Source organism: Eschrichtius robustus, chromosome 1 (assembly GCF_028021215.1).
Source record: "Eschrichtius robustus isolate mEscRob2 chromosome 1, mEscRob2.pri, whole genome shotgun sequence".
In the NCBI taxonomy this organism is placed as follows: domain Eukaryota; kingdom Metazoa; phylum Chordata; class Mammalia; order Artiodactyla; family Eschrichtiidae; genus Eschrichtius; species Eschrichtius robustus.
The window spans coordinates 33,056,332-33,080,434 of record NC_090824.1 but is presented as its reverse complement, the minus strand read 5'-3'; the positions used below and the strand labels follow the sequence as shown (position 1 = coordinate 33,080,434).

Genomic DNA, 24,103 nt, shown 5'->3' with positions numbered 1-24,103 from the left:
ACCAGCACCCTAGCTGGGGTCCCTGTAGCCTCCCTGATATCCACTGGGACAGAGCATGTCACAACGTGATACTTCATATATTCATTTACTTATCTGTCATCTGTGTCATAAAAACATGAGCTCTATGGGGACAGGAACCCTCAAAGAACAAGCAGGTGACTGCAGTTTCCAAGTGATGAGCAATCTGGCAATCCCTCCACAGCCCCCCAACCCTGTGGTTATCCTGGGATTCCTGGGGAGGAAGTCAAAGTGTAGGGCCAGGTGGCCAGGCATGGAGGTGGTTCAGGCCCTAGGAAAATACTTGAGCCAGGGGTGATTAATAATTCCCATCCCACACAGTGAAATTGGAGACTAGGTTGCATATCCTTTACTTCATTTAATTCTCACAAATGTCCTCTAAGGTAGATTACACTCTCACCATTCCCAGATGAGGAAGCCCCAGCTCAGAGTTTAGATAACTTGTCCAAGGTCACGTAGCTGATAGGTGGCAAAGCTGCTTCTCTCCAGGGCGCAGGGTCTTTCTTTCCACTGAGCTACATACCTTCCATGATGCTTGGCAGGATGAGCTTTAGAATAGGGTTTGAAGCCACGGGTGGTTGTTATGGTGATGGGGCGGGATGGCGAAGGTGAGCTCCAACGGGTGTCCTGAGTGGCTGCTGGCACCTGTTAGACACCAGGAACCCTTGGGCAGGAGAGGAGACTTGGGTCGGATCCTGCTTCACTCAGGCAGCCATCTTGCCCTGGAAACACTGAGGATCACGCGATCCTCAGATTTGGCCAAAGGTCCCAGGCCCAAGAGCAAATCCATTCAAACGGAGGGAGAATCATGTGACAAAGGGGATCATTAGCCAAGGGCCTAGCTTGGAGCACCCGTGAATTCACAAGTCTAACAGCACACACATTGAGTCATCAGATACAAAGCACCTGGTACTGTGTCTGACACGCAGCAGGTGCTCAATCTCTGGTTGCTTTTATTATAATAAAGACAATTTCCTTATGCAGAAATTAAACTGGAAGCTGAAGTTTCTTCTGGGCTGAGAGTTGGAGAGCTCTTCAGGGCCAGGGCTGTGGGAACCAGACGAAATTTGTTCCTAATGCGGGTTCTGTGGAAGCTCAGCAAGTAGTTCTATCAAATTAACAGGCCCAATGGACACAAGGGAGCAGATTTCTTCCTGAGCCTGGGCCCTGCCATCCCTCGTCCCTTGGAAATCAGATTACTGGGCTGGCAGGGCCAGGGAGGAAACTGAACTAACACAATTACCAGCCCCAGCTTGTCCATCTCAACCTGGGAAAAGGGCAGGGAGGAGGGGAAGGCAGAGGGGAGTCAGCCTCTCTCAGGAAGTTACAAATCCAAGAAAGCGGACAGGATGAGCCCAGCCCTGCTGCAGAGCCCCATCTCCACTATCCCTTCCTGAGATTAGTTGTCTCATCCCCATGCTGTTCCCACGGAGCACCAGTGACAGAGGCCTCTGTCCTCCCTTGGAAATCAGTGTGGTAATTCCTTTTATAGCTAGGATGCCACCCAGCCTCGGCTTGAATCTCCTTAGCGATGGGGTGTTTGTTTCCCATCAAGGTCTTCTATTCCATTATTGATGCAAAAGCAGCCAACTGTAGGCAAAACCACTGACATCTGGTCTTAGATTTGCCACAAACCAGATGTAGAGCCTTGGGCAGGCTCTGGCCCCCATATCCTCTCCTGTAAATGAGATCTGTGACCCTGCGGGAAGCACTGTGCTCGTGTTCTCTGTGTCCTTCCACGCTCTCCCACTGTGAAGTGAGCTGTGATTTTCCAGGTGCACTCTGATGCATAGAAGCACATCAGCCCGTCACGGTCTCAGGAGTTGACGTGGGCGTTGCCCAGGCCGTGGTGGTCCAGGCAGAGCCACCCTTTTCAGACTTTCCTTCAGCGACTGCAGGAAGCTGCTCTTGCCTTATCCCCAGATGGGAACAAGGCAGTGTGTTGCTCTGCCTGATGATGAGGGCTACCTCACCGCCATGGAGGAAGCCAGCCTGAGACAGAGCAGACACACATGGAGGGCAGAGCCGAGAGAACTGCAGGGAAGGGGATAGAGCCCTGATAAACCTGCAGGCCACTCTATCCCAGAACTTTTCAGCTACGGGAGAGCCAATAAATCACCATCATTGTTCCATGCAGTTTAAGCCCCATTTTCTGTCACTTTCCACTACTAGTCTCCTGATGCGCAGAGACTCCTTTCAGGCTTAAAAGTGTTGAGATTTTTTCCTAATAGGATATCGGCTTCTCTGCATTTCCATGCGACTGTCGTTACAGCACTGGACATACCCACTCTGTTTCCAAAGGAAGGGAGACTAGGAACCTGCTGAGAGATTCTCTCATCTCCCACCTAGGTCAGTAAGCTAGGAGGGTTAGGAATTTTTCTCGGCCCATCCACAGAAAATGATGCAGAGGAGGAGGAGGAGGAGGAGGAAGAGGAGGAGGAGGAGGAGGAGGAGGAGGAGGAGGAGGGAGTCTCTACCGCTCAGCTCGTTACTGAGCCACTGCATTCATTCCCTTTTTCTGCTGCTGCCAGTTTAAGCTGGGTTTCTGTCATTTGTACCCAAGATACCTGACTCCTAAAACCATTCCACCCATCTTTGTTTCCCAGCACCCACCACTGTCTGGCACATAACAGACTCTCAATTAAGATTATGCTTTACTTCCCATGATCTGGAGCCTTCTACCAATTTTGCCAAATTCAAGACTGTATTAGTATATGTGGTTGTCTCTTTGGAGGAGCAGGTCAAATTTTTGGAAGGCAGGTTCAGCAAACATCTCTCAAGTACCGTGTATGTGTTAGGTACAGTGCTAGGTGTTTTCACATACATTACTTCATTTACTATCCCAAACTGCTCTAGGTAATTTTATGCCCATTTCTCAGAGAGAGAAACTGAGGCTCAGAGAAGTTAAGTAGCAAGTTAAAGTCACCCAGCTAATACTGACAAAGCCAGGAAGGAAAGATATGTCTTCTTAGAGTTACACTGCTGACTGATGATAAACTTACTTTTAGTTAATAGAACACCAAAGGCCCTGAATGTCCCTTCCAAGTTCCATTGTGAGGAAACCCTCCACCCCAGGCTGGCAGTGAGCCTCTTTAGGCAGTGGAGGACATGGTCTGCATGTAGCTGGTCAGTCCTGCCCTGGAGTCAGCTTTGACTCAGTTCCAGGGAGCCTTTGGCCAGTGCTGGGTTTTTAAGCCAGAAGGGCCAGAGGCAAATGCGCACATTTGAGGGCAATGGCCCATGGGCAGGGTTAAGGTAGGTGAACCTCGCCCAGTTCCCTATGAAACCAGAAGCACAAAGAGGAAGGACCCACGGGCAACCACTTAAGCATACCCTCCCCCTCCTGTTTGTCTTTGTAAAAGTCTCTATTGAGATATAATTCACATATCATAAAACTTGCCCATTTAATGTGTAAAACAATGGTTTTTGACATATATACTGAGTTGTACATCCATCACTACAATCTAAGTTTAAAACATTTTCATCACCCCAGAAAGAAACCTTACACCCATTAGCAGTCACTCCCCATTTCCCCTCAACCCCCCTTTCCCCTTAGGGCTAGGCAACCTTAATCTACTTTCTGTTTCTTTAGATTTGCTAAGTTCCGGACATTTTATAAAAATGGAATCACACAATATGTGGTCTTTTGTGCAGGCTTCTTTCACTTAGCATAATGATTTCAAAGGTCATCCGCGTTGTAGCATTAATTAGCACTTTATTCCTGTTTATGGCCAAATACTATACCATTGTATGGATATACCACTTTCATGTATCCATCAGCTCATGGACATTTGGGTTGTTTCCAATTTCTGGGTATTAGGAATCATTCTGCTGTGAACATTCATGTACAAGTTTTAGTGTGGTCCTGGTTTACTTATGTATTCACCTTTGTTCCCCAATCTCATGTTCCTTCCCACATAGGTAACCGTTCCAGTTTACATAATGTGTATCTTTTGTTTTACGTGTTTATGATGTGTGTTCCTCTTGTGTGCGTGCATTTTTAATTTACACATGTGGTGGTATTATGTTGCAGTCCTTATTCTGTACTTTCTTCACTCAGCTCTGTGGTTTTGGGATCCATCTATGTTGCCATGAGCACTACATCTGGTCCATTGTGCCGTCTGCTGTAGGTCCTTGGGGGATGGGCTACCACCACATTTTGGACCTCCACTCCCACTTTATTGCCCACTTCCCTGGCACCACATGCAAACCCACAGTGGAATCTGGTATGTGTCCCCTTCGGAACCTGGGTGAGAATGTCTAGAACGTATGTCCAGGAGAGGATTGCTGGGACATATCAATAGAATATGTGCATACTTACTTTGAGTAGCGCCCGACTGTGAACGGTCTCCACTGCTGGCAGGCAACAAGACTGGGGCTGCAGGGAATCGGAATTGTTCTTTTCATCCATTTTCCCCACGTGGAAATAATAGCCAAATCAGATACTCGCCATCCTGATTTGCAAAGCCTCAGGACACCAGTACTGAGATGCACCGTGCCTACTGAAGGACAGAGATAGACACATCTTTTTATTTCATGTCTCACATCACTTCGCTAAGTTTCTAGGATACTGTCGCCATTTAAACATCCTGGTCTCATAAGGTGAAGTTGTTCTTTATCTATCCCTTGTGGATGAAAATTCTGAAGAAAAACTACCGTTCCAAAAACTTTCTTTTGTTCTTGGGATGCAAAGATCTTTGACCCTACAATGACCATTTTCGTGCTCTGTAACTGGGGAGGAAATGTTGGGAGGGAATTGGCTCCTTAAACCCTCCCCAGCACTAGGAGTACCAAGGAACTGGGAAGAGAAGGGAGGATTCAAGGGATCAGCTGGGAGTTTTCCCTCGGATTTCTGGTGACTTCCTAGGGAGAGATTAAAATCCTTATGGATAGTGGAAACTGTGAAATTTCTTCCCTGGGGAAACGTCCTACATTTTGGGAGGATCAAGCATCTGGGCGAAGCTCAGGGTTAACACATCACTGTGGGTCTCCTGCTGGAGTGGTTTCTTTTTAAGGGACTCGCTCAGAGCTTACCCTACATCCCTACACCCAGGGGTGCCTCTTTTCACACAGCAGGTAGGCGTCATCCGAAGTCTTTTGCCGGGAATCCATTTGTATGTGATGTGAATCCCTTTGTCCTCATGTTGGTTTGCTGAGTTTGGATTTCTCATAATTGTCTTTTCCTAAGTGAGGGCCATACTCCTACCAGGCAGACCAAAGCTCCGTTGGACAATCCCAGTACGTCACTGGAAGCGTGGGGCGGACAGCGGGGAGGGGTCGCGGTGGCTGTGAGGCTCTAGTCTACCTCTGCCTGTGGCCACTTCGTTCCCCTCACTGGCTTCTGGTTTTCCAATTCTAGTTCTGCGGAGCAGCTTCTGTGGCTGGCTCTATCTGGAAGTATTTAGGACAAAGAAAGAACCCAGCATTTCAAAACACTGAGCTTTGTTTCCATGTCACTTTCTCGTAAATGCTGAGAGGGAATAGAAGAGGAGATGACACAGCTGGAGAAGCCACCAGGACTTCCTACTTCCATTTTTCCTTGACGTTTCACTTAATACCGGCACCATGGACATGAAGCTAAAGGTCAGCGGGTCACTGGACCTGGAAGAAGACAAGATCATGATGACAATAATAGCCGCTCTCTTTACCCAGTGCCTACTTCATGATGGATGTTGTGCTAGATGAGAGAGATATATATATACATATATACACACGCACACATATATACGTACATATGTATTTATATCTATATATGTGTGTGTGTATATGTATATATATATATATATTTTTTTTTTTCCCCCCACTAACCCAGACAGTAACATTGCAAGGTAAGCCTCATCTCTACTTTGTATAGCCTACAACCCCAGGCTACCCTGGACCCTCACAGTCCCCCCTACCATGGCCCGCATCTCTCCCTGACTCACTCTTCTGCTATTCTAAGGTGGCTGGGCTCTGACTCAGAGCATGGCGGGAGGAGGTTTCTTGGCACCAGCAAGGGACGCAGAGCTCAGGAGACAGTTTAGAGTTAGAATAAGCTTGTTAGTTCCCTCTCTGCTGGGACTGAGGGGAAGCAGCAGCAGGAGAGAAATGCCCAGAAGTGGGCGGAAAGGGGCAAAGGAGGGTCTGATCACCAGAAGGCAGGGATGGTGCAGAAGCTGCTTCTCAAATCTCACCCTCTGATCTCACCCCCCCCCCCCACCTCACAGAGCAGGACCCACAGTGTGTCCAAGTGGGGAGGACTGAATGCCAGAAGCAGCGTGGAAAACTGGGCAGCTGAACCTCTCCTAGGCCTTGAAGTCACACTGAGGACTGAGAAGAAGAAAATCCCTGTGACTGTCAGCTCAGCAGGTGTCACAGATGTGTGCTGAGCTCAAGTTTTCCCTCCACCCCTGCCTCTGCAATGACCTGGTCCTTGAGCTAAATGCTGCTCATAAGAGGGGGAAGGAAGGGAGACTGGGGAGGGGAACGCTCTGGGGAGGGAGCCCATAGTGCACTTGGTGTGGCGGCAAGGAGAGCATGAAGGAGGAGACCCCGGGGCTCACGTGCCCCCTTTTCTGGACTGGGAGCTCCACTGGATGGGGCTGGCACAACCACGGAGTGCAGTGGAGCAGGTGGTGCCTCCCACCGCGCTGGGAGGTGCCAGTCACGTAGACCACAGTGTGAATGGCAACCCCTAGGGTTAGGCACTCCACAGGCTGCAGGGTATAGTAGTCCTGCCCTCCGGGCCTAGAGAACATCTTAAAGAGGCTACCGGCTACTCTAGATTTTGAAGGTGGGAACACTCGGACTTGAGCACCATCCAGGAATTGAAGAGGCCTCCCGAAGAGGCCGTCATCGGTCATAAGGTCAAGTGTTACTGGCAAGGGCCTGGCCAGAGACCTTCCCGACTGCCAAGGCCTTGTCCCTGGCCCCAAAGGCACCCAGGGCTGAAATGGTAGAGTCCTTGATCTTTCCCTGCATCAGCAACCACAAGAGCCAATCCCCATTAAAAAGAGAAAGTCTATGGACTTCCCTGGTGGCGCAGTGGTTAAGGATCCGCCTGCCAATGCAGGGAACACGGGTTCGAGCCCTGGTCCGGGAAGATCCCACATGCCGCGGAGCAACTAAGCCCATGCGCCACAACTACTGAGCCTGCATGCTGCAACTACTGAAGCCCGCGTGCCTAGAGCCCGTGCTCCGCAACAAGAGAAGCCACCACAACGAGAAGCCTGCGCACCACAATAAAGAGTAGCCCCTGGGCTTCCCTGGTGGCGCAGTGGTTGAGAATCCGCCTGCCGATGCAGGGGACACGGGTTCGAGCCCTGATCTGGGAAGATCCCACATGCCGCGGAGCGGCTGGGCCCGTGAGCCCTAATTACTGAGCCTGTGCGTCTGGAGCCTGTGCTCTGCAACAAGAGAGGCCGCGATAGTAAGAGGCCCGCGCACCGCGATGGAGAGTGGCCCCCGCTTGCCACAACTAGAGAAAGCCCTCGCACAGAAACGAAGACCCAACGCAGCCATAAATAAATAAATAAATAAAACAAAAAATAAAAAAGGTATCTTATAAAAAAAAAAAAAAGAGTAGCCCCTGCTCACCGCAACTAGAGAAAGCCCGTGTGCAGCAACGAAGACCCAACACAGCCAAATAAATAAATAAATAAATAAATAAATAAATAAATAAATAAATAAAGCAAGCCTAAGTAATCTCGGACACGCGTGAGCCAATCCTCTTGAATGAAGTCAGAGCTTTGCCTCTTAAGCCTGCTGCTCCAACGGTTCCATCTATTTCCTAAGTTCGACTGCTTTCCAAAGGAGACCCCAGAGGCATGCTAACCAGTGGTCCTCTTGTCTTTTCACGTCCCCATCCCTCCTCCTGGTTCCCCCTGGCTCCTGTTGTCCGGGGTACCAACATCAGGATCAACCCAGCCAACCCTCCTCTTCCCTCCCCTCTGAGTGGAATCCAAGAACTGTCTTTTCCCCGAATTCTTCATACATATTAACCTGAGAGATGAAGAGGTAAAAATAGCGTAGATGTTTAGCGGGCAGGGGGTCTTAACCCCCACCCCTCAGGGATACCTCCAGTGTACTCTCCTGTCCTAGGGGGAAGTGAGGTTGCCGACTGGATCCCAAATTAGGGGAGAAGAGAGAGGAAGTCAGCAGGTCAGATGTAGCTGCTGACTGGACTCAGTTGACCTCACGAGGGAGACACAGAGCACCCCGACTCAGTAGGAGCCCAAGCCTGGGACATCTTCTCTGGTGTCTCGGCAGAAAGACAAGCTGGGGAAGTTGTAGGATTTGGACACTGGCCTGAAGAGAAGGACAAATTTGCCTTTGTGTCAACTCTTGCCCCCATGGACAGCCAGATTGGAATGAGGCAGAGTCTCTGCCAGCTCTTCCACCTACTGGGGCTGCCCAGCCTTCCCCAGTAAGGCTAAACTAGGTAGCACCTGCCCATGGAATTCCAACCCAGGCAGGTGCTTGAGGAACAAAGTGCTGGAGTTTCCTTTGAGCAGGGAAGTTTACAACTCAGATAAAGATGAAGGGATCTGAACCGTGAGCTGCTTCTCAGAGCTAGTTTAGGAAAAAGATCTTACCAGGACCCAGCAGCCAAGAGGAACACAGCAGTTTGAACCAGTCTTCTTTGGCCTGCAACTGGGCAGATTCCGTTTAAAATTTGTTCCTTCCTCTTCTGGTCCTTGGGTGCTTACAACTGGAAAAGTCTTCTCCCATTGTTGAGCGCCGGTGTACCTAAAACCTAATGACCTCAGTTCCCACACTCTGGTCCCTTTGACCTTTTCTTCCAGTCTCCCAACATGTTTATTGCTCCCCTCTGAAATTCACCCAAGAGATTTGTTGACATTTCTGGGCGCTGAAACATCAAGACGGCATTCAGCAACCTAGGAGCCTCCAGAGTTGCTGAGAGGTGCAGGGACGAGTCACATTAGTCTGAGCGTAAGGGCCCTGGTGCTGATTTTCTGGGCGTGAGGGTGGTCCCAGCTCAGCGGACTCTGGGTTCCCTTTGCACAAGGCTCTTTCCTCCTTGCGCTGCCTCCTTACAGGCCATCTTCAATCCCTTGCTACAGCTGCATATTGTCATCAGAGCCCCCGCTGGAGTCACACTGGTTGAGGGTGGGAGGATCAAGGAAAGAAGGTAAGTGCCCCCTCCAACCAAAGAACCACATCTAGAAACAGCAAGCTGTGAGGAGAGCACTAGCCTCAGTGGCCAGGCCAAGCCACTAACTGGCCTTGGGCTCTCCATCTCAAAAACGAGGGCACTGGACTGGACGATACAGCTAAGCACCCCTACCTCCTTCAGGACCACTCTTCCTTAGCCTTGTTCTCGCTTCTCTTCTGGCAGATGTGTTTTATTTGAAAAGCTTCCCCCGCCGCCCCCAAGTAGAATTCCACTGCCTCTTTTCCACCAGCAATTCAAACCCCTCCTCTCTCATATTCCTCCGTCTGCCCTCTCCAAGGCCGCACGTGTGCTCTTAAATCTCTATTCCAGATCTGTCCTGAGGGTTTAGCGGGCCGGGACTGAACTCTTGACCCTTTTTCCCCTTGGCCTAGTCAGACTTCTGTTGGCTTTTTTACGGTTTAGCTTCTTCTTGAATCAGATGTTACAGAACATTTAACACACATACACATGCGAAACAGTCCTGCATGGAAAACTCTGGTCAAAACTTTTCTCGGGCACAAGCACAGAACATTTCCATGGCTGGCCACTTTTCTGATTCTCTAGGGCTGGCCCAATGCCAGATTGGGGAATTTTAACTCTGAAGGCCAGAGAGAAGTTTGCTGTCCCAGCTCCTGAGGTCTGGGTCATCTCCAGTACCACCATATTAAAACTGTAGTGTAATTAATGAAATCTGCTAGTTCTCCCCCATCCCCTAAAGACTTGCTGTAGTAAGCAAGGATCTGTGGGCCCCGTCAGCCAAGCCTGGCTTTTTTTTTGAAGCTCTCAGACAAGAGCCTTTAGACAGTTGGCTCCCCAAGTTGGAGGTGGTGTCCAAGGCCCCCAACTCAGCTCCAGTCAGGTCCACCATAACGGGGACAATTTACTCTTTCCTGTGGTTTCAGAGTAAGGTTTGCTGATAAACAGTAAGTTCTTTCTCTGTTTCTATATTCCTTGGCAGACCCCATCGAAGAAAGCCTTCTCTGTGGCGTGCACGTTGCTATCAACAAGCACTGAGAGCAGAATAGAGAGGATATGCTGATGGCAGCAAGCACTTTAGTGTTTTCCATACATCAGGCTCTGTTCTAAGCCACACACACACACACACACACACACACACACACGCGTGTGCCCACATGTTTAATCCTCTAACAACGTGCCGAGACAGGTATTCTTCCCCCATTTTACAAATGAGGAGCTTGAGGTTCCGAGCAGTCGTACACTTGCAAAGATCTCGCCTCACAGACTGGTTCTGGTGGGCACTACAGGGACGTCTCAGGTATGAGAACTCATTGGAACAGGATGTAGACAGGCCATGAAATGGAAAGAATGAGAGTTTAGAGTTAAGAGGGACCTCCATCTCACAGTTCCAAAGAGTCTGAGTGATTTGCCCAAAGGTTCGTGAAGCTAGTCCACTGAAGAAATCAGCACAGAATCCACTTCGTTTGCCACGTCGGTGCCATTTCCATCCGACTCACAGGTCTCTCTTAGGAGGAAGAGAAAAGAACAGACATTAGCCTTAGCAATTTAAGGTGGAGTCTTGGAGAGACTAGAAATGTTAGAATATACTGACTCTGAGACATGAAGAAAAAATAAGTTAAAAAAGTGGTAGGGGGAGGCCCCAAAGAGTGTCGCTAGCCATAGTGTCTAGGAATAGTCCAACGGGGAGATGTTACCCTTTGAAAGCCTATGCCAATCGCCAACAAACACACACTCACCTGGTGTTAGGTACATGTTTAAGTGTGCTGGTGCTCAGGTCATTATATGATTGTTATTTCGTGGAATTTATTCATTCCAGCAAAGGGAATTTCTCCCAAACCAATCCTGCATTTTTATTGACTTCCATTTTGAACTTGGGATTTTACTTGGGGATTTTTTTTTTTTTTTTTTTTTTTTTGGCTGCACTGCACAGTTTTCAGGATCTTAGTTCCCCCGACCAGGGATCAAACCCGGGCCCTCAGCAGTGAAAGAGCAGAGTCCTAACCACTGGACTGCCAGGGAATTCCCTTACTTAGGGATTTTCAAGAATCTTTATGACCTAGTGTTTTAGAGGCCAATCCATGGCATGTTCAGTGCTAGTTCTGTGGATCTGGAAAGCAGTTTGAAGGCATCTAGCATTTCATTCCTTCTATTGCAGCCGTCCTAATCTCCTTCCCTCCAAATGTCGTCCATGCCAGCTTCCCTAGACGTTCCCAAGAACGTCTCTCATGCTTAAGGATCTGGGTTGGCACCCAGATATCTTAGTATTTTATTGCCTTTCTCCAGCCTTGGTGGAGGTACTAACAAAGCCAGACACAGGGAGTCTTGAAAGCTAGCATTCTGTACTTCAGCTGGAATATTCCATTAGCTCATGGCTTTGGGCTCCAGAAAAGAGTCACTTCCCAATTTTAGTAATATGAAATACTAGATACCCGATTTCCTTACAACGTGACTGTCTTGTAGATAAGCACTGCAGGACCCTTCTGCGCAGCTCAAGTAAACTCTGCTGAGTGAACAGAACTGAGCAACTCCTCCTGTTGTCCCTGGCCACATTAGTGCTGGCCCCAGTGAAGTTTATCTTTTGCCTGTCAGCCTCCATTCTGAGAAGCATCTTACCACCTTTGTACTAACAAGTGAAATGCAATTAGGGTGCAGATGGCTTAGATTTTCTTTTCATACACGTTTTTCTTCTGCTGCATGTGGGAAGCACTGTTCTTTGAAGAATTTCAAATTTACTTCCAAGCCACTTAATGTTATTTTTACTCTAGTATGAGTGCTCAAGGACAAATGAGCACTTAGACTGAAATATCCCACCTGAGAGAAACCACACAGCTTGTCCGAAGCCCTTATCCTGCTGCTGTGGGCAAGTCTGGACTCACCAAGCCTTACTTCACGTTAGTATTTCAACGCTGGCACATTGCCTTGCTTAGGTCCTAAGGGAAGGACAGTCTTCCTTTGGAAGCATAGATTTTCCTCACAAGAGTCTTGCTTGGCAAGAAGTTTTCAGTTAACTGAAGGAGGCAGCTTTACAGACAGGATATATATATAAGGTGGGGTTTTTTTTTTTGTTTTTTTTTTCTGTTAAGAAAAAGAGTTTGCAATGCATGTCTGGGACAGGGCAGGAAAAGCAACTTGATATTTGGAAACATGAAAAAACATAATTCTTTGGAGGCTGTTTGTAATGTCACTTCACTGCATCATTCCCTCAGTTCCAGCTAATAAAAGAGTCAATTCCAGGATTTCACTATCCTGAGTCCGTCTAAGTCTGGTGAAGGAGACCAATTAGGTACCTCCTCCTACCCCAAATCTTGTTGTCCCAATGTAACCTTTGTCCCAACACCTAGAGGTGACAATGATCATTGGCATAGATGTAGTGCACCACTGTTTTTCTTCTAGTCTTCAGTGCGGCTCTGAATCAAGTTTTCAATTAGGCAAGAATTAAAACAGGAAAGAAATGAAGGAGGAGGGGTGTCTAAGCAACCAAGTCTTCCCTGGAAGAGAAGAGGAAGCCATTAGAAGTGAATAATAGGTTTATTTGCATATACACAAGAGAAGAGCTAGCGTTGCCGGGAGAGAGGCGGGGCTTGTGAGGAGGTAAGGCTTCAGCAGAGGAAGGCACCTTGACAAACAAGGGACTCCGGGCTTAGTAAATCAAGCGCAGTTGCAACCTTCTTTTGCCCCAAGCCCACTACTCATTTAACTCATTTACCTGTTGTCCTAGAGACATGGGAATCATTTACAAAACCAGGTGGAAAATAAAGTGGAGGGAAGGTTTTATAAATCTGGACCAGCCACTTAAAATTTTATGTACAGGACGCAGGAAAAAAACCATAAGAGGCACTTTTGAATAGTTCATAACCTCATCAGTGCCATCTGCCCTGTTAGTAAAAATACCTATCATGGAAGAATCTGAGGATTAAATGTGCCTCCAAAGTTGGCGCCTCAATTCTGCAAGTTTAGGCGAAGGGACCCTGGAAGTGGTAGTTCCTGCCAGGTTTCCAAGACCATGATCACAGACAGGAGATTTCTGGCAATGAGAGTGGAATGGCTACAGAGACAAGCATTCCTCAGCCTGCTTCTGTGGGTATGCTGCGGGGCCTATCTCTCGGCAAGCTGAACCTGAGATGTCCCCCAAGGACGGAAGCCATCCTTGCTAACAATGTCTTTCTTGGATACTAAAGTTGAACCAGAATGAACTTTGACTTCTCTTTGGAGTACCCAAATGAGATAACGACTCTTATTAACATGAAAAGACCAAGTTCTGCATTTGGGAACAGTAACTGCCAAGTGGCGGAACTTTACTTCTTCTCCAGAAAGATATGCGGATTGTCCTTAGGGAAGTCACAAGTGGCTAGCTACTGACCAGATTAAATAATATAAAACAAAAAGATTGGGAAGGGGAATGCTGACTAGGAAGGGGAAGAGAAACACACAGTGAGTGAGTGATTATATCTTTTCTTTTTGTATATAAAGGATTAAAAAATTCCAATTTAATAAATTTTGGAAAAGCAAATGTAAAATGACTTGGGCTTATAAAACCAGAATTTACAATTATCTGTGAATAGTCAAAGACAAATCATAGAACCGTTTTGATTACAGAGTAAAGTAATTCTAATGGTTACAGAATCACTTTCCCACTCCCCGGTGAGATTACAGTTGTTAACTTGTAAGCAGCCCCACTGCTACTCACACTCCTTCGTCTCCTCCTCCTAAGACAATGTTTTTACACCCAAGTCACATCACACACACCAGGCACACCTTTCTTTTCACAAAGCTTAGCAAGGTGATATCTCCTTTTGGCTTAGATCAACAACCTTCCTTTATAAATAACCCCCCTTCCCCCAGTGACTAAATGCATCCAAGTCGTCATCCTCCACAGGCTGTCTCCCCTTGGTCCCAGTTCCAGCAGGACGGGTCCTTCCCTAAAAAGAACGCTGGATCAGTGAGGCCACACCAGTCACATGCTAGGTCCTCGCTAAGCCAGTGCCGCTGGTCTCCTAATTGTCTAGCACCTTTGTGCTCAAGAAAGTTGTAGTGTTCTCTCTCTCCCTCATTTCCTCCCAGTATTCTCCTGCCTTTTCATGACATCCACGCCAACAAGGTATCTGTCATCCTAGGTCTTCCTGTCTTGTACAGGCCTTCATCAATAACCAAGTGAGTGTGACCACCACTGCAATGCCGAAAAGCTCCTGGTCTTTTCCCCTCTCAATCTTTATCTACCTTAATGAAACAGAGCCAGTTGACTCCTCTCTCCGTACTCTCTGCCTCCTAACAGACCTACTCAATAAGAATCTGTTACTTCGAGATGCCTCCTGCTCTGCAAGATCCAGTCAGAACACCACAGTCTCTGTGGACAGCAAGCCTGAGGGAAGATGCCAGTCCCACCAATTCTGACCATTTTGGGTTGAATTAAATGAAGGCAGTACCATACTCTGCTCTTTCCTATACTTCTTCATTAACACACCTGTAACATTCACTTTAGTAGTCTGAGCACAAATCTCTTGAGAGCTGTCTTTCCCCTTCTTTCAGTATGCCTAGATGCCACCACATGAGGCCAGGAAGAGCCTGCTGGCTTTCTGAGTCCCTCGCAGGAACTAGCACCTAACTTGTTAAAAGCGTTACCCACAACTAGTCATATTTTATGGCCTCCCTACAGTTTGGTGTTGCGCCATCGCTCAATTTGCAACCAGTGAAATTTATCAGGGATCTATCTATGTTCTCTCAAATCTGATCTTAAGTGCTAACCTCTCATTAGCATTAAAAACGCTCCACTTTTAGTACATCTACATTAAACGCTCAATGAAGAAGTGCTACTGAGAAAACATGGAAGATTTCTTTAAGAAAGGAACCATGCTTTCCTTTCCAGCACAGCCAGTGGGCTGAAGGCCTATTTCCATTCTCGTCTCCATTCTTTCAGCATAAATCCACTACTCACTGGCAACACAACCTGATTTAGCAGGCACTCATTGTTAAGACCAGAACACCTATGGCATGTAAATGGGGGTGAGACGGCAAAAAATACAGATCCATAGATCCTTTCTGATGGAGAATGGAAAGAAAAGTCTGAGACAATGAGCTCACACGTGCCAGCGCACACACACAAGAACAAGTCAAACATCTCAACAAGGATTTACTTTAACAGAATCTGCACAGGTATACTATGCTCAAGTCTTACTAGAAAGGAGTCACTTGGATTTTTTTTCCCTTTCTTAACACAGCACAGCCAACGGCCAGCTAAACATCAGACCCATTGTTGAACAGAAGGGAGCAGCAACAGACACAAAACTTCAGGCCCTGGTTTTATGTGCCTTTAATACTATTTTTCCTTTCCTCTGTGTTCACGAAACAGGATTTAAAAATTTTTATAAAGCTACTTTTCATAGCTTTTTGTTTTCCCTTTGTATTTATCATGTTTTTAATTTCTTCTCTGAGGAGGAATTCTCCGAATCTGTGTCTTCCAATTCGATTCGGTGCCTTTTGAAGCCACTATGGCCATGAACAGCCCTGCTGCTGTCTGTGTCTGGGGGGTCAGTGGGGTCCTCTCTCGTTCCAGCACTGGGGGTCTCACAGGCCATTTCAGACCCACAACAATCTTTGTGTAGGAGCATCCCTGTCAGGGACAAGTTATCACGATCGGTGTCCGAACGTCCTGGGGACGAGCAGGCCACCGCCTCCAGCTCCCCGAAGTTCTGCCCGTTGCTGTGGGGATGAGGGGGCCGGGGGTGTAAGCGCCCATTGTTGTGGTTGGCACAGATGGCTTCGAGGCTCCTCTCCTCACTGTCATCAGACTGGGTCCTCAGACAGTTGCCAGACCCGCTGCTGAGAGCGGAGCCAGATGCCTTGGGGACAGGAGGGGAGGGTGGCTCCTCAGCCCGGCTGCTCAGGGACTTGCTTAGGGCCTTTCCATTGAGCTTCTTGGTCTCAAAAGAGTGTTCCACAGAGCCACCAGTGTTACTCGTGCCCTGAGAGGTGTCCTCTGGTGCCTCAGCCCAGGGGTGACCGCTGGGCTCATGGCCTGGGCCATTGCTGGGATTTATGGCAGAAGTCCCTTCTTTAAAAGCGTCCTTGCCGTGGCATTCGGGGGGCAGGTCCTGGTTCCTCTGGGCCATGGCCATGTTTAGACAGGCTTCCTTACTGGAAGAAGGGGCTGGGTTGTCCTTGTGGCTGGTTCCTGCTCTCCCTTCATCTGCCTCCCCAGACACAAGCGAGCTCTCTCCCTCTTTGTTATTTGAGTAGGAGATATAGGAGTAGCGGAGCCACTTGTAAGCTTTATAAATCTTGCGCTCAACTGACTCTATGTCGGAAGTTGGCGACGCTCGGCTTGGCTGAATCTCCAGAGTGGACGTGTTCCGCTCAGGAGAGGAGGTGGGGGAAGAAGAGAGGTCATCTACTTTGATCTGGGGGTAATCATAGTTGTCTTCTCCAATGCAGGTGTCGGTGGGCTTGGTCGGGGCACCAGGCCTCTCCTCTCGAGGCATCTTCTGCCGGCGCCGCATGGCGTTCCGCTGCCGGGTGGACGCTCGCCGTTCATTCAGCTCCTCCTCGTCCTCGGAGCTGCTGGGGCTGCCGGAGCTGCTGGACTCGTCTTCAGGGCTGGGAGACCGTGGCCGGGGGAAGAGATCTGTGTCCAGTTCAACCTCGCAGGCGTTCTCTTCTGAATCGGACTCGTTGGAAAGGGCCAGGAGGCGCTTGTCCTGGTAGCGCCGCAGGGCAGACAGGCGCTGCTGGCGAGCGGTGGCATCCTCGCACGTGGGCGGTGGCGGAGTTGAAGCCACCACATTTGTGGCAGTGACCCGCAGGGGCCCCAGGTGGAAGGCGCTGTCAGCAGACTCATCCACTGTGGGCGGAGGGGAGCGCGGCAGCGAGGCCGAGGACTCGGAGTCGGTGTAGCCCGAACGCTCGCTGACCCCTGCGTGCAGCTGGAGGATGGTGCTTTCGCTGAGGTCGCTGTCTGAGTCGGAGCTCCAGCCCTCGATCTCGCGACGCACCAGGGAGTCAAAGAAGGCCATCATCCGGGGGTCTTCCTGCACAGACTGGTTGGCGTAGTCGTGGGACAGGCCACTCCCACTGTTCAGCACAAGGCTGATGTACTCTTCGTGGGTATAGAGACAGCGAGAATCATCCTCAATCCGACCGTCCAGATCTCCGGTACATCCTGGCTGCTTGTATGGGCTCCAGATCTGCACAGAAGGCGAAAACAAAACCAATGAGGGTGGATCAGAATGTATTCTATTCTAAAGCTGTCGGCCATAAAGAACACTAAGGCAGAGCTTCCCCAGACCCTCCCCGTCACTGAGCCAGGACTTGCTAACCAACTTTAAAAATACAATCCAGACTGGATTATGTGGGCCACATATGAAAATGGAAGCTTCCAGATTCAAATGTGGGACAAAGCACAGTCTAGGACACAGCATTAGCCTAGTTTCAGGAGACCCAAGTCCTGTCTCTAGGCCCAGGATAAACACACACCCTGTCTGCTACTACCCCTCTTCCCTTTAGCTTCCTCTATTAGTAGCCTGGAAATTACAATAACCCCCTTCATAATCTCAGAGGACAGAGGATGACTTGAAGATTAGCCAATGTGTTCAAAACTCTCAGAAGACTGGAGAGGTACCACTTTTCCAAAGTGAAAAAAGACCCAGCAGTCAGTCCTCTGCGACAGTTAATATTTCAGCCTATAACTCTACTTCTCCCCAACTGCAACATTTCTATTTTTAACTAATGGGAATTGCTTACTGGAGCTTGATAAGAATAGCCAGCTGCCTACACCGCAGTTCCCTCTTGGACATGCAGGCATCAGTTACCCAGAAATCTGGGTTCTCTTAACCAGGGAGCTGCTGGCTTGCTCCCCAACTCTTCTGTTAGCTGCAGGAATAGGTAGGACACACCTTCCAAGACCACAGACCCATCCCTTAATACCCTTCCACTCCATGGTCAGAGACATGGGCGCATGGCCAAAAGGTGGCAGAACTAGGATTCAAACTAAGGTCTGTCTGAATGCAAAAGCCCAACTTTACAAGTTGAATAAGTTATGCAAAAACGATGTTCAAGGTAATTAAGCTGTCACTGCAAATGAGAACGATGAGCTTCACCTGACTGCCAGACTGGTCCAGAGCAGCACAGAGAAGCTCAGTTACATCAGCTGGTAGTCATGGCAACTCAGATGAAATTCCAGATGATTTTCTTGCCCTGACAGGCTGGTGTCTATCTTTAGATGGCACCCAACCCAGAAAACAGTGGCTCCTCATTCCCTATCCTCTATCAAGACAATGGCTTTGTTTCGGCAAAGCTGTCCAAGGACAAATTCGCCTTCTTGTAAGCCCTGTTCCTGAGGCCCTTTCCCTCCGTGCTTTACTTCGATCTCCTGGGAGACAGTGTTTCTTTGGAGGATCCCCAGTTCAACAGGGGCTGAAGAAACCTTCTAGGCTAAGTGTCTTCACCAGTTCCCAACTCAGATTCATTCCTCCTTCAACTTTGTTCCCTGCCCGCAACTCCTCAGGTGTTCTCCCATCTCCAACTTCATAATCTTACCCAGGGGAGTTTTAAGGCAGTGGTTCTCAAACTTTGGCATGCACGTGAATTACCTGAAGAATAATTAAAATGCGGACTCCTGGGACTTGCCTGGTGGCTCAGTGGTTAAGAATCCGCCTGCCAATGCAGGGGACACGGGGTTCGATCCCTGGTCTGGGAAGATCCCACATACCATGGAGCAACTAAGCCCGTGTGCCACAAGTACTGAGCCTGTGCTCTAGAGCCTGCGATCCACAACTACTGAAGCCCGCGCGCCTAGAGCCCGTGCTCCACAACAAACAGAAGCCACCGCAATGAGAAGCCCAAGCACTACAACGAAGAGTAGCCCCTGTTCGCCGCAACTAGAGAAAGCCTGCACGAGCAACGAAGACCCAACGCAGCCAAAAACTAATTAATTAATTAATTATTTAAAAAATCAAGGTGTTTATCTTAAAAAAAAAAAAAAAAAATGCTGACTCCCGAGCCCCACCCTTAGAGATTCTGATTCAGTAAGTCATGGGTAGGTTACCAGGGCTCTGCACTTTTAATTAGCACTCAAGGGGTGAGTAAGTGGGGGTACCAACTTTTAAGAAACACTGGAATATAGTTAGCATAAAATAAGTAGCAGAAAATAAAGGCTTAGTCTGAAGCAATTCTCAAATTCTTTGTGAGACTCAATTTTCGGGAAACATTTAGACCTGGCCTTCAGCAACGGCCCAAGCTGTAAATGACTATCTCTGCAAACAGGTGTCTCTGGGAATAAAAGTTTGGTGGCTTAGAAAAAAACTGAGGGGGGTACTTCCCTGGTGGTCCAGTGGCTAAAACTCCACGCTCCCAACGCAGGGGGCCCGGGTTTGATCCCCGGTCAGGTACCTAGATCCCACATGCTGCAACTAAGAGTTCGCATGCCGCAACTAAAGATCCCGCCTGTGGCAACAAAGATCCTGCCTGCTGCAACTAAGACTCAGCACAGCCAAACAAACAAACAAATAAATAAATTAATTAATTAATTAAAAAAGAGAGAGACTGAGGGGTCCAATAGGCAAAGCCTTTAGGGTGTTTTGGGGTCTTAGTCTATATTCTGGGCTAAATTTCTCACTCCCCCAGTTTAAAAATGGAAAATGTTACTAACCATGTTGCATAATATGAAATCTATATGTACTTCCCAGAAACTCAGAATTTAACAGAATTACAAAATATTAATGGTGAGATGCTTGCTGGCCCAACTATCCAACAAGCCTAGATTTTAATCTACTACCCAGCCTCCTATATCTTCAGTTCAGCAATGAAAATCAAAATACTGAAAGTTGGCATTTATATGCGCTCTGGAATGTATTAAGCTGAGGTAGACTTTCATTCCTGAACCTTGAAGTAATGGAACAAAACGCTGGATCAGGAGGCAAGAGTCTTGAATGTGGGTTCCCACACAGCTCTAGTTCGCCGGTAACCGTGGGTGAAGCTCAGTTTCCTTATCTAAACAGTGAAATTAGATGGGTCTCATGCAATCCTAAGATTCAGAGAAAAACAAAAACCCTATCCCAGACGGCCAGTCTTCAGTCCTCAAGGGACTTGCAGCACAGAGCTGTGGGAGCTAGCAGAACAGGTAGGAACCCGAGCCTCACCACTTCACGTGGCCCAGAGCAAATGACTTCATCCTTGAAACCTCTTTTCTCAACTGTAGAAATGAGAATGATAAAATGATATAACGTATACCAAAGCACCAATAACTGTGGTGCTTCCTCCTTCGTTTGGCAACTGAATACCTCAACTAGAAGGTCTTAGACTCATCCTCAAAGAGACTTTTGAACAGCAGAAGCACTGACCACCCCGATTATGTCAGTCCTTCCTCATCCCTAAAATATCAATTTCAAATATTTGTGAAATTGTTTGTTATTTTTCCTACACTGAAAGTCAACAACTCAGAAGTGGACCAATGAAAACACAACTCCCTGTTGCATGTTAAAAGTTTAGCACAAGAGGCTGCTGAGGAAAAGGATGCAGTTCAATTCTTATTCAAAACATCATCGAAATGGAAAGCAGTTTAAGTAACAAGTGTTCTGATCTACCCAGGTGACCATGACATGCTTGATGTAGCATCTCTAAGCCCTCTTCTCTCTTTGCGCTATTACACTAAATTTAGACATTTGCCCACCTACCAAGAAAAACTACACGGATAGAGACTTAAGCTGTTATTCAGGGATGCTCCACACTCTCTAATCCGATTCCAAGACTTCCTGGGCCCACCTCTGGCCTACTTTCCCAGCCTTACATCTTAGCCCTCCCTTTCTGTGCTCTTTACTTCGGCCAAATGATCATTTGCTAAACTGGTCCTACACTTTGCTGCTTCTGAGCATTTATTCATGAACACACTGCCTGGAATGCAGTAGGTGATCAATAAATATTTATTGATTCAGTGAAATAATTAAATGTCCATTCTCTCTCCTTAGAATGGTCTTCCCACCTTACTCCTTTCTTTTCTTTTGCAGTCTTTTTCCTTCAAAATCTAGCTCAAGTATTACCTACACAGAGATTACCCCAGATGGGGAAAAAAATTTCTCCCTCCCCACACAGCACTGTTTCTATCTCTTATGTACTTATTGCGTTTTTCGTTACTTTTATTTCTTGTCTCTCCTACTGGGTCACCAATTCCTGTGGGGACCTGCATTACCTTTCTTTCTTTGTGTTCCTCACAGGGCCTAGCACAAATTGCACACAGTAGGTATGGTTCACAAATACAGGGCGAGTAAATGAATATTGGTCTTTGAGGAAAAAAATGCCAGCATTTGCTCCATCTTGCTCTCTCTTATGTTTAACTACAAAATGAACCCCCTTTTTTGCTAAGTGTGGGCATTCAAGGGGATAGAAGACCTGTTATGGGTGAGAAGAGGCTGGCCCTGACAACAGGGACTCTTCTCCTCCAGGCCAGAAAGGCATCGGTGAAGGACAAGTCAGGGGGAAGGTGGAGTGAGTAGAGAGAGAGGTGGAGAGAGAAAAGCAGGCTGCACTAGAATATGGTGGAATGATGCTCTTTGAGCCACTGATCCTCTCAGAAACAGCAAATAAGAAAGTGACTTTTATTAAAATAGTCAGAAATTGTCAGGCACAGGTAACTTACAAGGCACTCTTAGGTGTCAAGTCACTGTTAGCGCCCTCACTTGACAGACGGGAGACAGACTCGAAGGGCTGCCCAAGGGTACTGACTGTACTGACTTAAGGTTTCAAATGGCTAAACATGCCTCCTGGTGAGGCAATGTTCAGACCTCACTGGAACCTGGAAGCAGTGAGCTCCATAGTTTAGTCTGAATATTTTCACAGAGAAAATATTTTCTTCTCCTTCTTCTCTGAGAACTTGGCTAGTTTCCAACCTATGACCTTTCGGGTAAGGACTCCAGTTGACTAAACAATAATTGGGGAGACTTAGCACAGAAGCATCCCAGAGTGTACAGCCAAGCAAGAATCTCTGTTCTAAAGGAGATGCTCAAGCAGAGCTCCCTGAGAGAATGATGTCAACGGGCCCAGAGAGGACATGCTACTGTGCCAACCCATGAGTCACAGGCTAAAGGAGAAGGGAAAACAATGCAAGGGACGGGCAATTCAATTGACTGCCCAAGTGAAGGACTACTGAGATGATCAAACCCAGCAGGGGCATCAGGCTGCCTGCTGCCTTCCCACTAGCATGGTAAATGTGGCAGTATACTGGGAAGAACAAAGAACCGGGCTCTATGCTAGCCTTACCACTAATTAGCTGTATAATTAACCCCAGACAGTAAATTTATAATTTAAACCTCATCATCTACAAAAGGAAGTCAGTAAAAATGATCTAGAAGTCCTGTTCTAGCCCTGTTTATTTATGGGTAAATAAATGTATGCAATCATGAAAGTCAGCCCTGATCCACAGGACCAATAAAACTAAATAAAGGAAGTTGGAATAAGGACAAATAAAAATATTGGCCCATACTCCGACATTACATTTTTGATAGCTTCCTCTGCCTCAGACACAAGTTGTATAGTTTTTTGGGTTTTTTTAAAGAATGAAAGAAAATGAAAACTATCAATTTGTTACAAATCAATTTTTACTTTTCCCCTGAAACCTCTGTCAGGTTTTCAATGTCATTTTGGGGGAAAAAAAGAGGAGTTTTATGTTTTGCTGGGGAGGGGGGGATATCATCTATCCTTATTTAATAGTCAAGTTATCACAGGGTCCTCAAGAATTCATCATTTGTCCTGAACCCTCATTTTCTCAGATGTGGAAAAGGGTTACTAGCGACTGGAATGTGAGTGATGGGCAGCGGGCCATCCTTCCGTGGACGCAGGCCAGGCTGGGTCTCTCAGTTGCAAGCTCTAAAAATATTCCTTGGCAGGGTTAAGTTCATTCAGTCAATGTGCAGTTGATGCAAGTGTTTAGCCTCAATCACAACCACATGCAGTGGTTGATATGCATGTGGTTGTGATATTTTGATATGTCCTGAGACAAGTTAGCTATGGTTCCAGTAGTCACTTAGTTATGAGGACAGCAATTAAGGAAAAGTGCACACAGAGTAACTTTGGGGATGATAGCTTCTTTACCTCCAGATGGGGTTTGGAAAGCAGAATTCATCAGACTCCAGATCAGAGGCCATGGAAATGTAGTGGCATACAGGTAGTATCTGGTTTCAAAGCCTAGTGATTATTTTTAAAAATGGCCCTGAAAGGAGGGTTTTAAAACCACCCTCTTTAACATCAATTTTTCCATATTTTGTAATATGTCAAAATAATTGAGAATTCTGATAGACCTTCAGTATGTTTAGCTATGAGGTCCTACATACATTGTTTTAGTTTCTTCCATTTACGAATTGCAATAATTTCTCTAAAAGGACAAAAGGGGAAGGTGCCTCACCTTGATGATCTTTTCTACACCAGAAGAGCAGATCATGTAGGTGTGGGGGTTAAATCGGACCTGGTTCACAATAGACCGATGCCCTTTCAGCACCATGAAGGCTCCGTTGACCACCCTACCAATGCCACCTGGGAAGACAGAAGGAAACAAAAATCAAATGACGAAACAGATGGAAGTAAACAGGTTCCAGTAATGGCAAACAAACAGCTCTGAACCAGAGCCGAGATATTTTATTAACTATACCAGCAGAATGCTTAATCTTACAGATAAAGTTGCTATGGAAAGAAGGAAGATGAAATATCTCTCAGCATATGTGCTCTTACCAAGAGCCTTTATTTAGTCTTTAAGCATTGCCCACGCCCACCCACTGCAATTCCATTGTCAATGAAGCCACAGCCACTTAAAACATTTCTCAAGGTTTTGATCCCCAAGATAGAATCCAAGTGTTACCTTAAAAAAGGCCAGTCATAAGCAAAATGAGACTGAACTGCTTGAGAACAGTTGGCAGCTGAGCCGGGGACATGCAGAACCAGAAGCATGTAATTACTTAAACGTGCAAAAAAATCTCT

At 47.2% G+C, this 24,103-nt stretch overlaps 1 protein-coding gene and 1 long non-coding RNA gene across 5 annotated transcripts in view; both read right to left on the bottom strand.

The window, feature by feature from the left end:
- Positions 1–4,326: 4,326 nt before the first annotated feature.
- LOC137777527 (uncharacterized) lies at positions 4,327–11,009 on the bottom strand. The gene is made up of 3 exons (XR_011076557.1): positions 8,592–11,009; positions 5,053–5,619; positions 4,327–4,520 (listed from the first exon to the last, which is right to left on the bottom strand). It is a non-coding gene; the product is annotated as an uncharacterized lncRNA (long non-coding RNA).
- Positions 11,010–12,660: 1,651 nt separating this feature from the next.
- DCAF5 (DDB1 and CUL4 associated factor 5) overlaps positions 12,661–24,103 on the bottom strand; it is a 104,983-nt gene continuing 93,540 nt past the window's right edge. For all 4 annotated transcript variants that reach the window (XM_068543683.1, XM_068543675.1, XM_068543677.1 and 1 more), the window contains 2 exons: positions 23,535–23,662; positions 12,661–17,328 (listed from right to left, as the gene is read on the bottom strand). In XM_068543683.1, the coding sequence (XP_068399784.1) occupies positions 15,556–17,328; positions 23,535–23,662 (1,901 nt within the window). In that variant the 3' untranslated portion in view covers positions 12,661–15,555. The remainder of the gene's footprint in view (positions 17,329–23,534; positions 23,663–24,103) is intronic.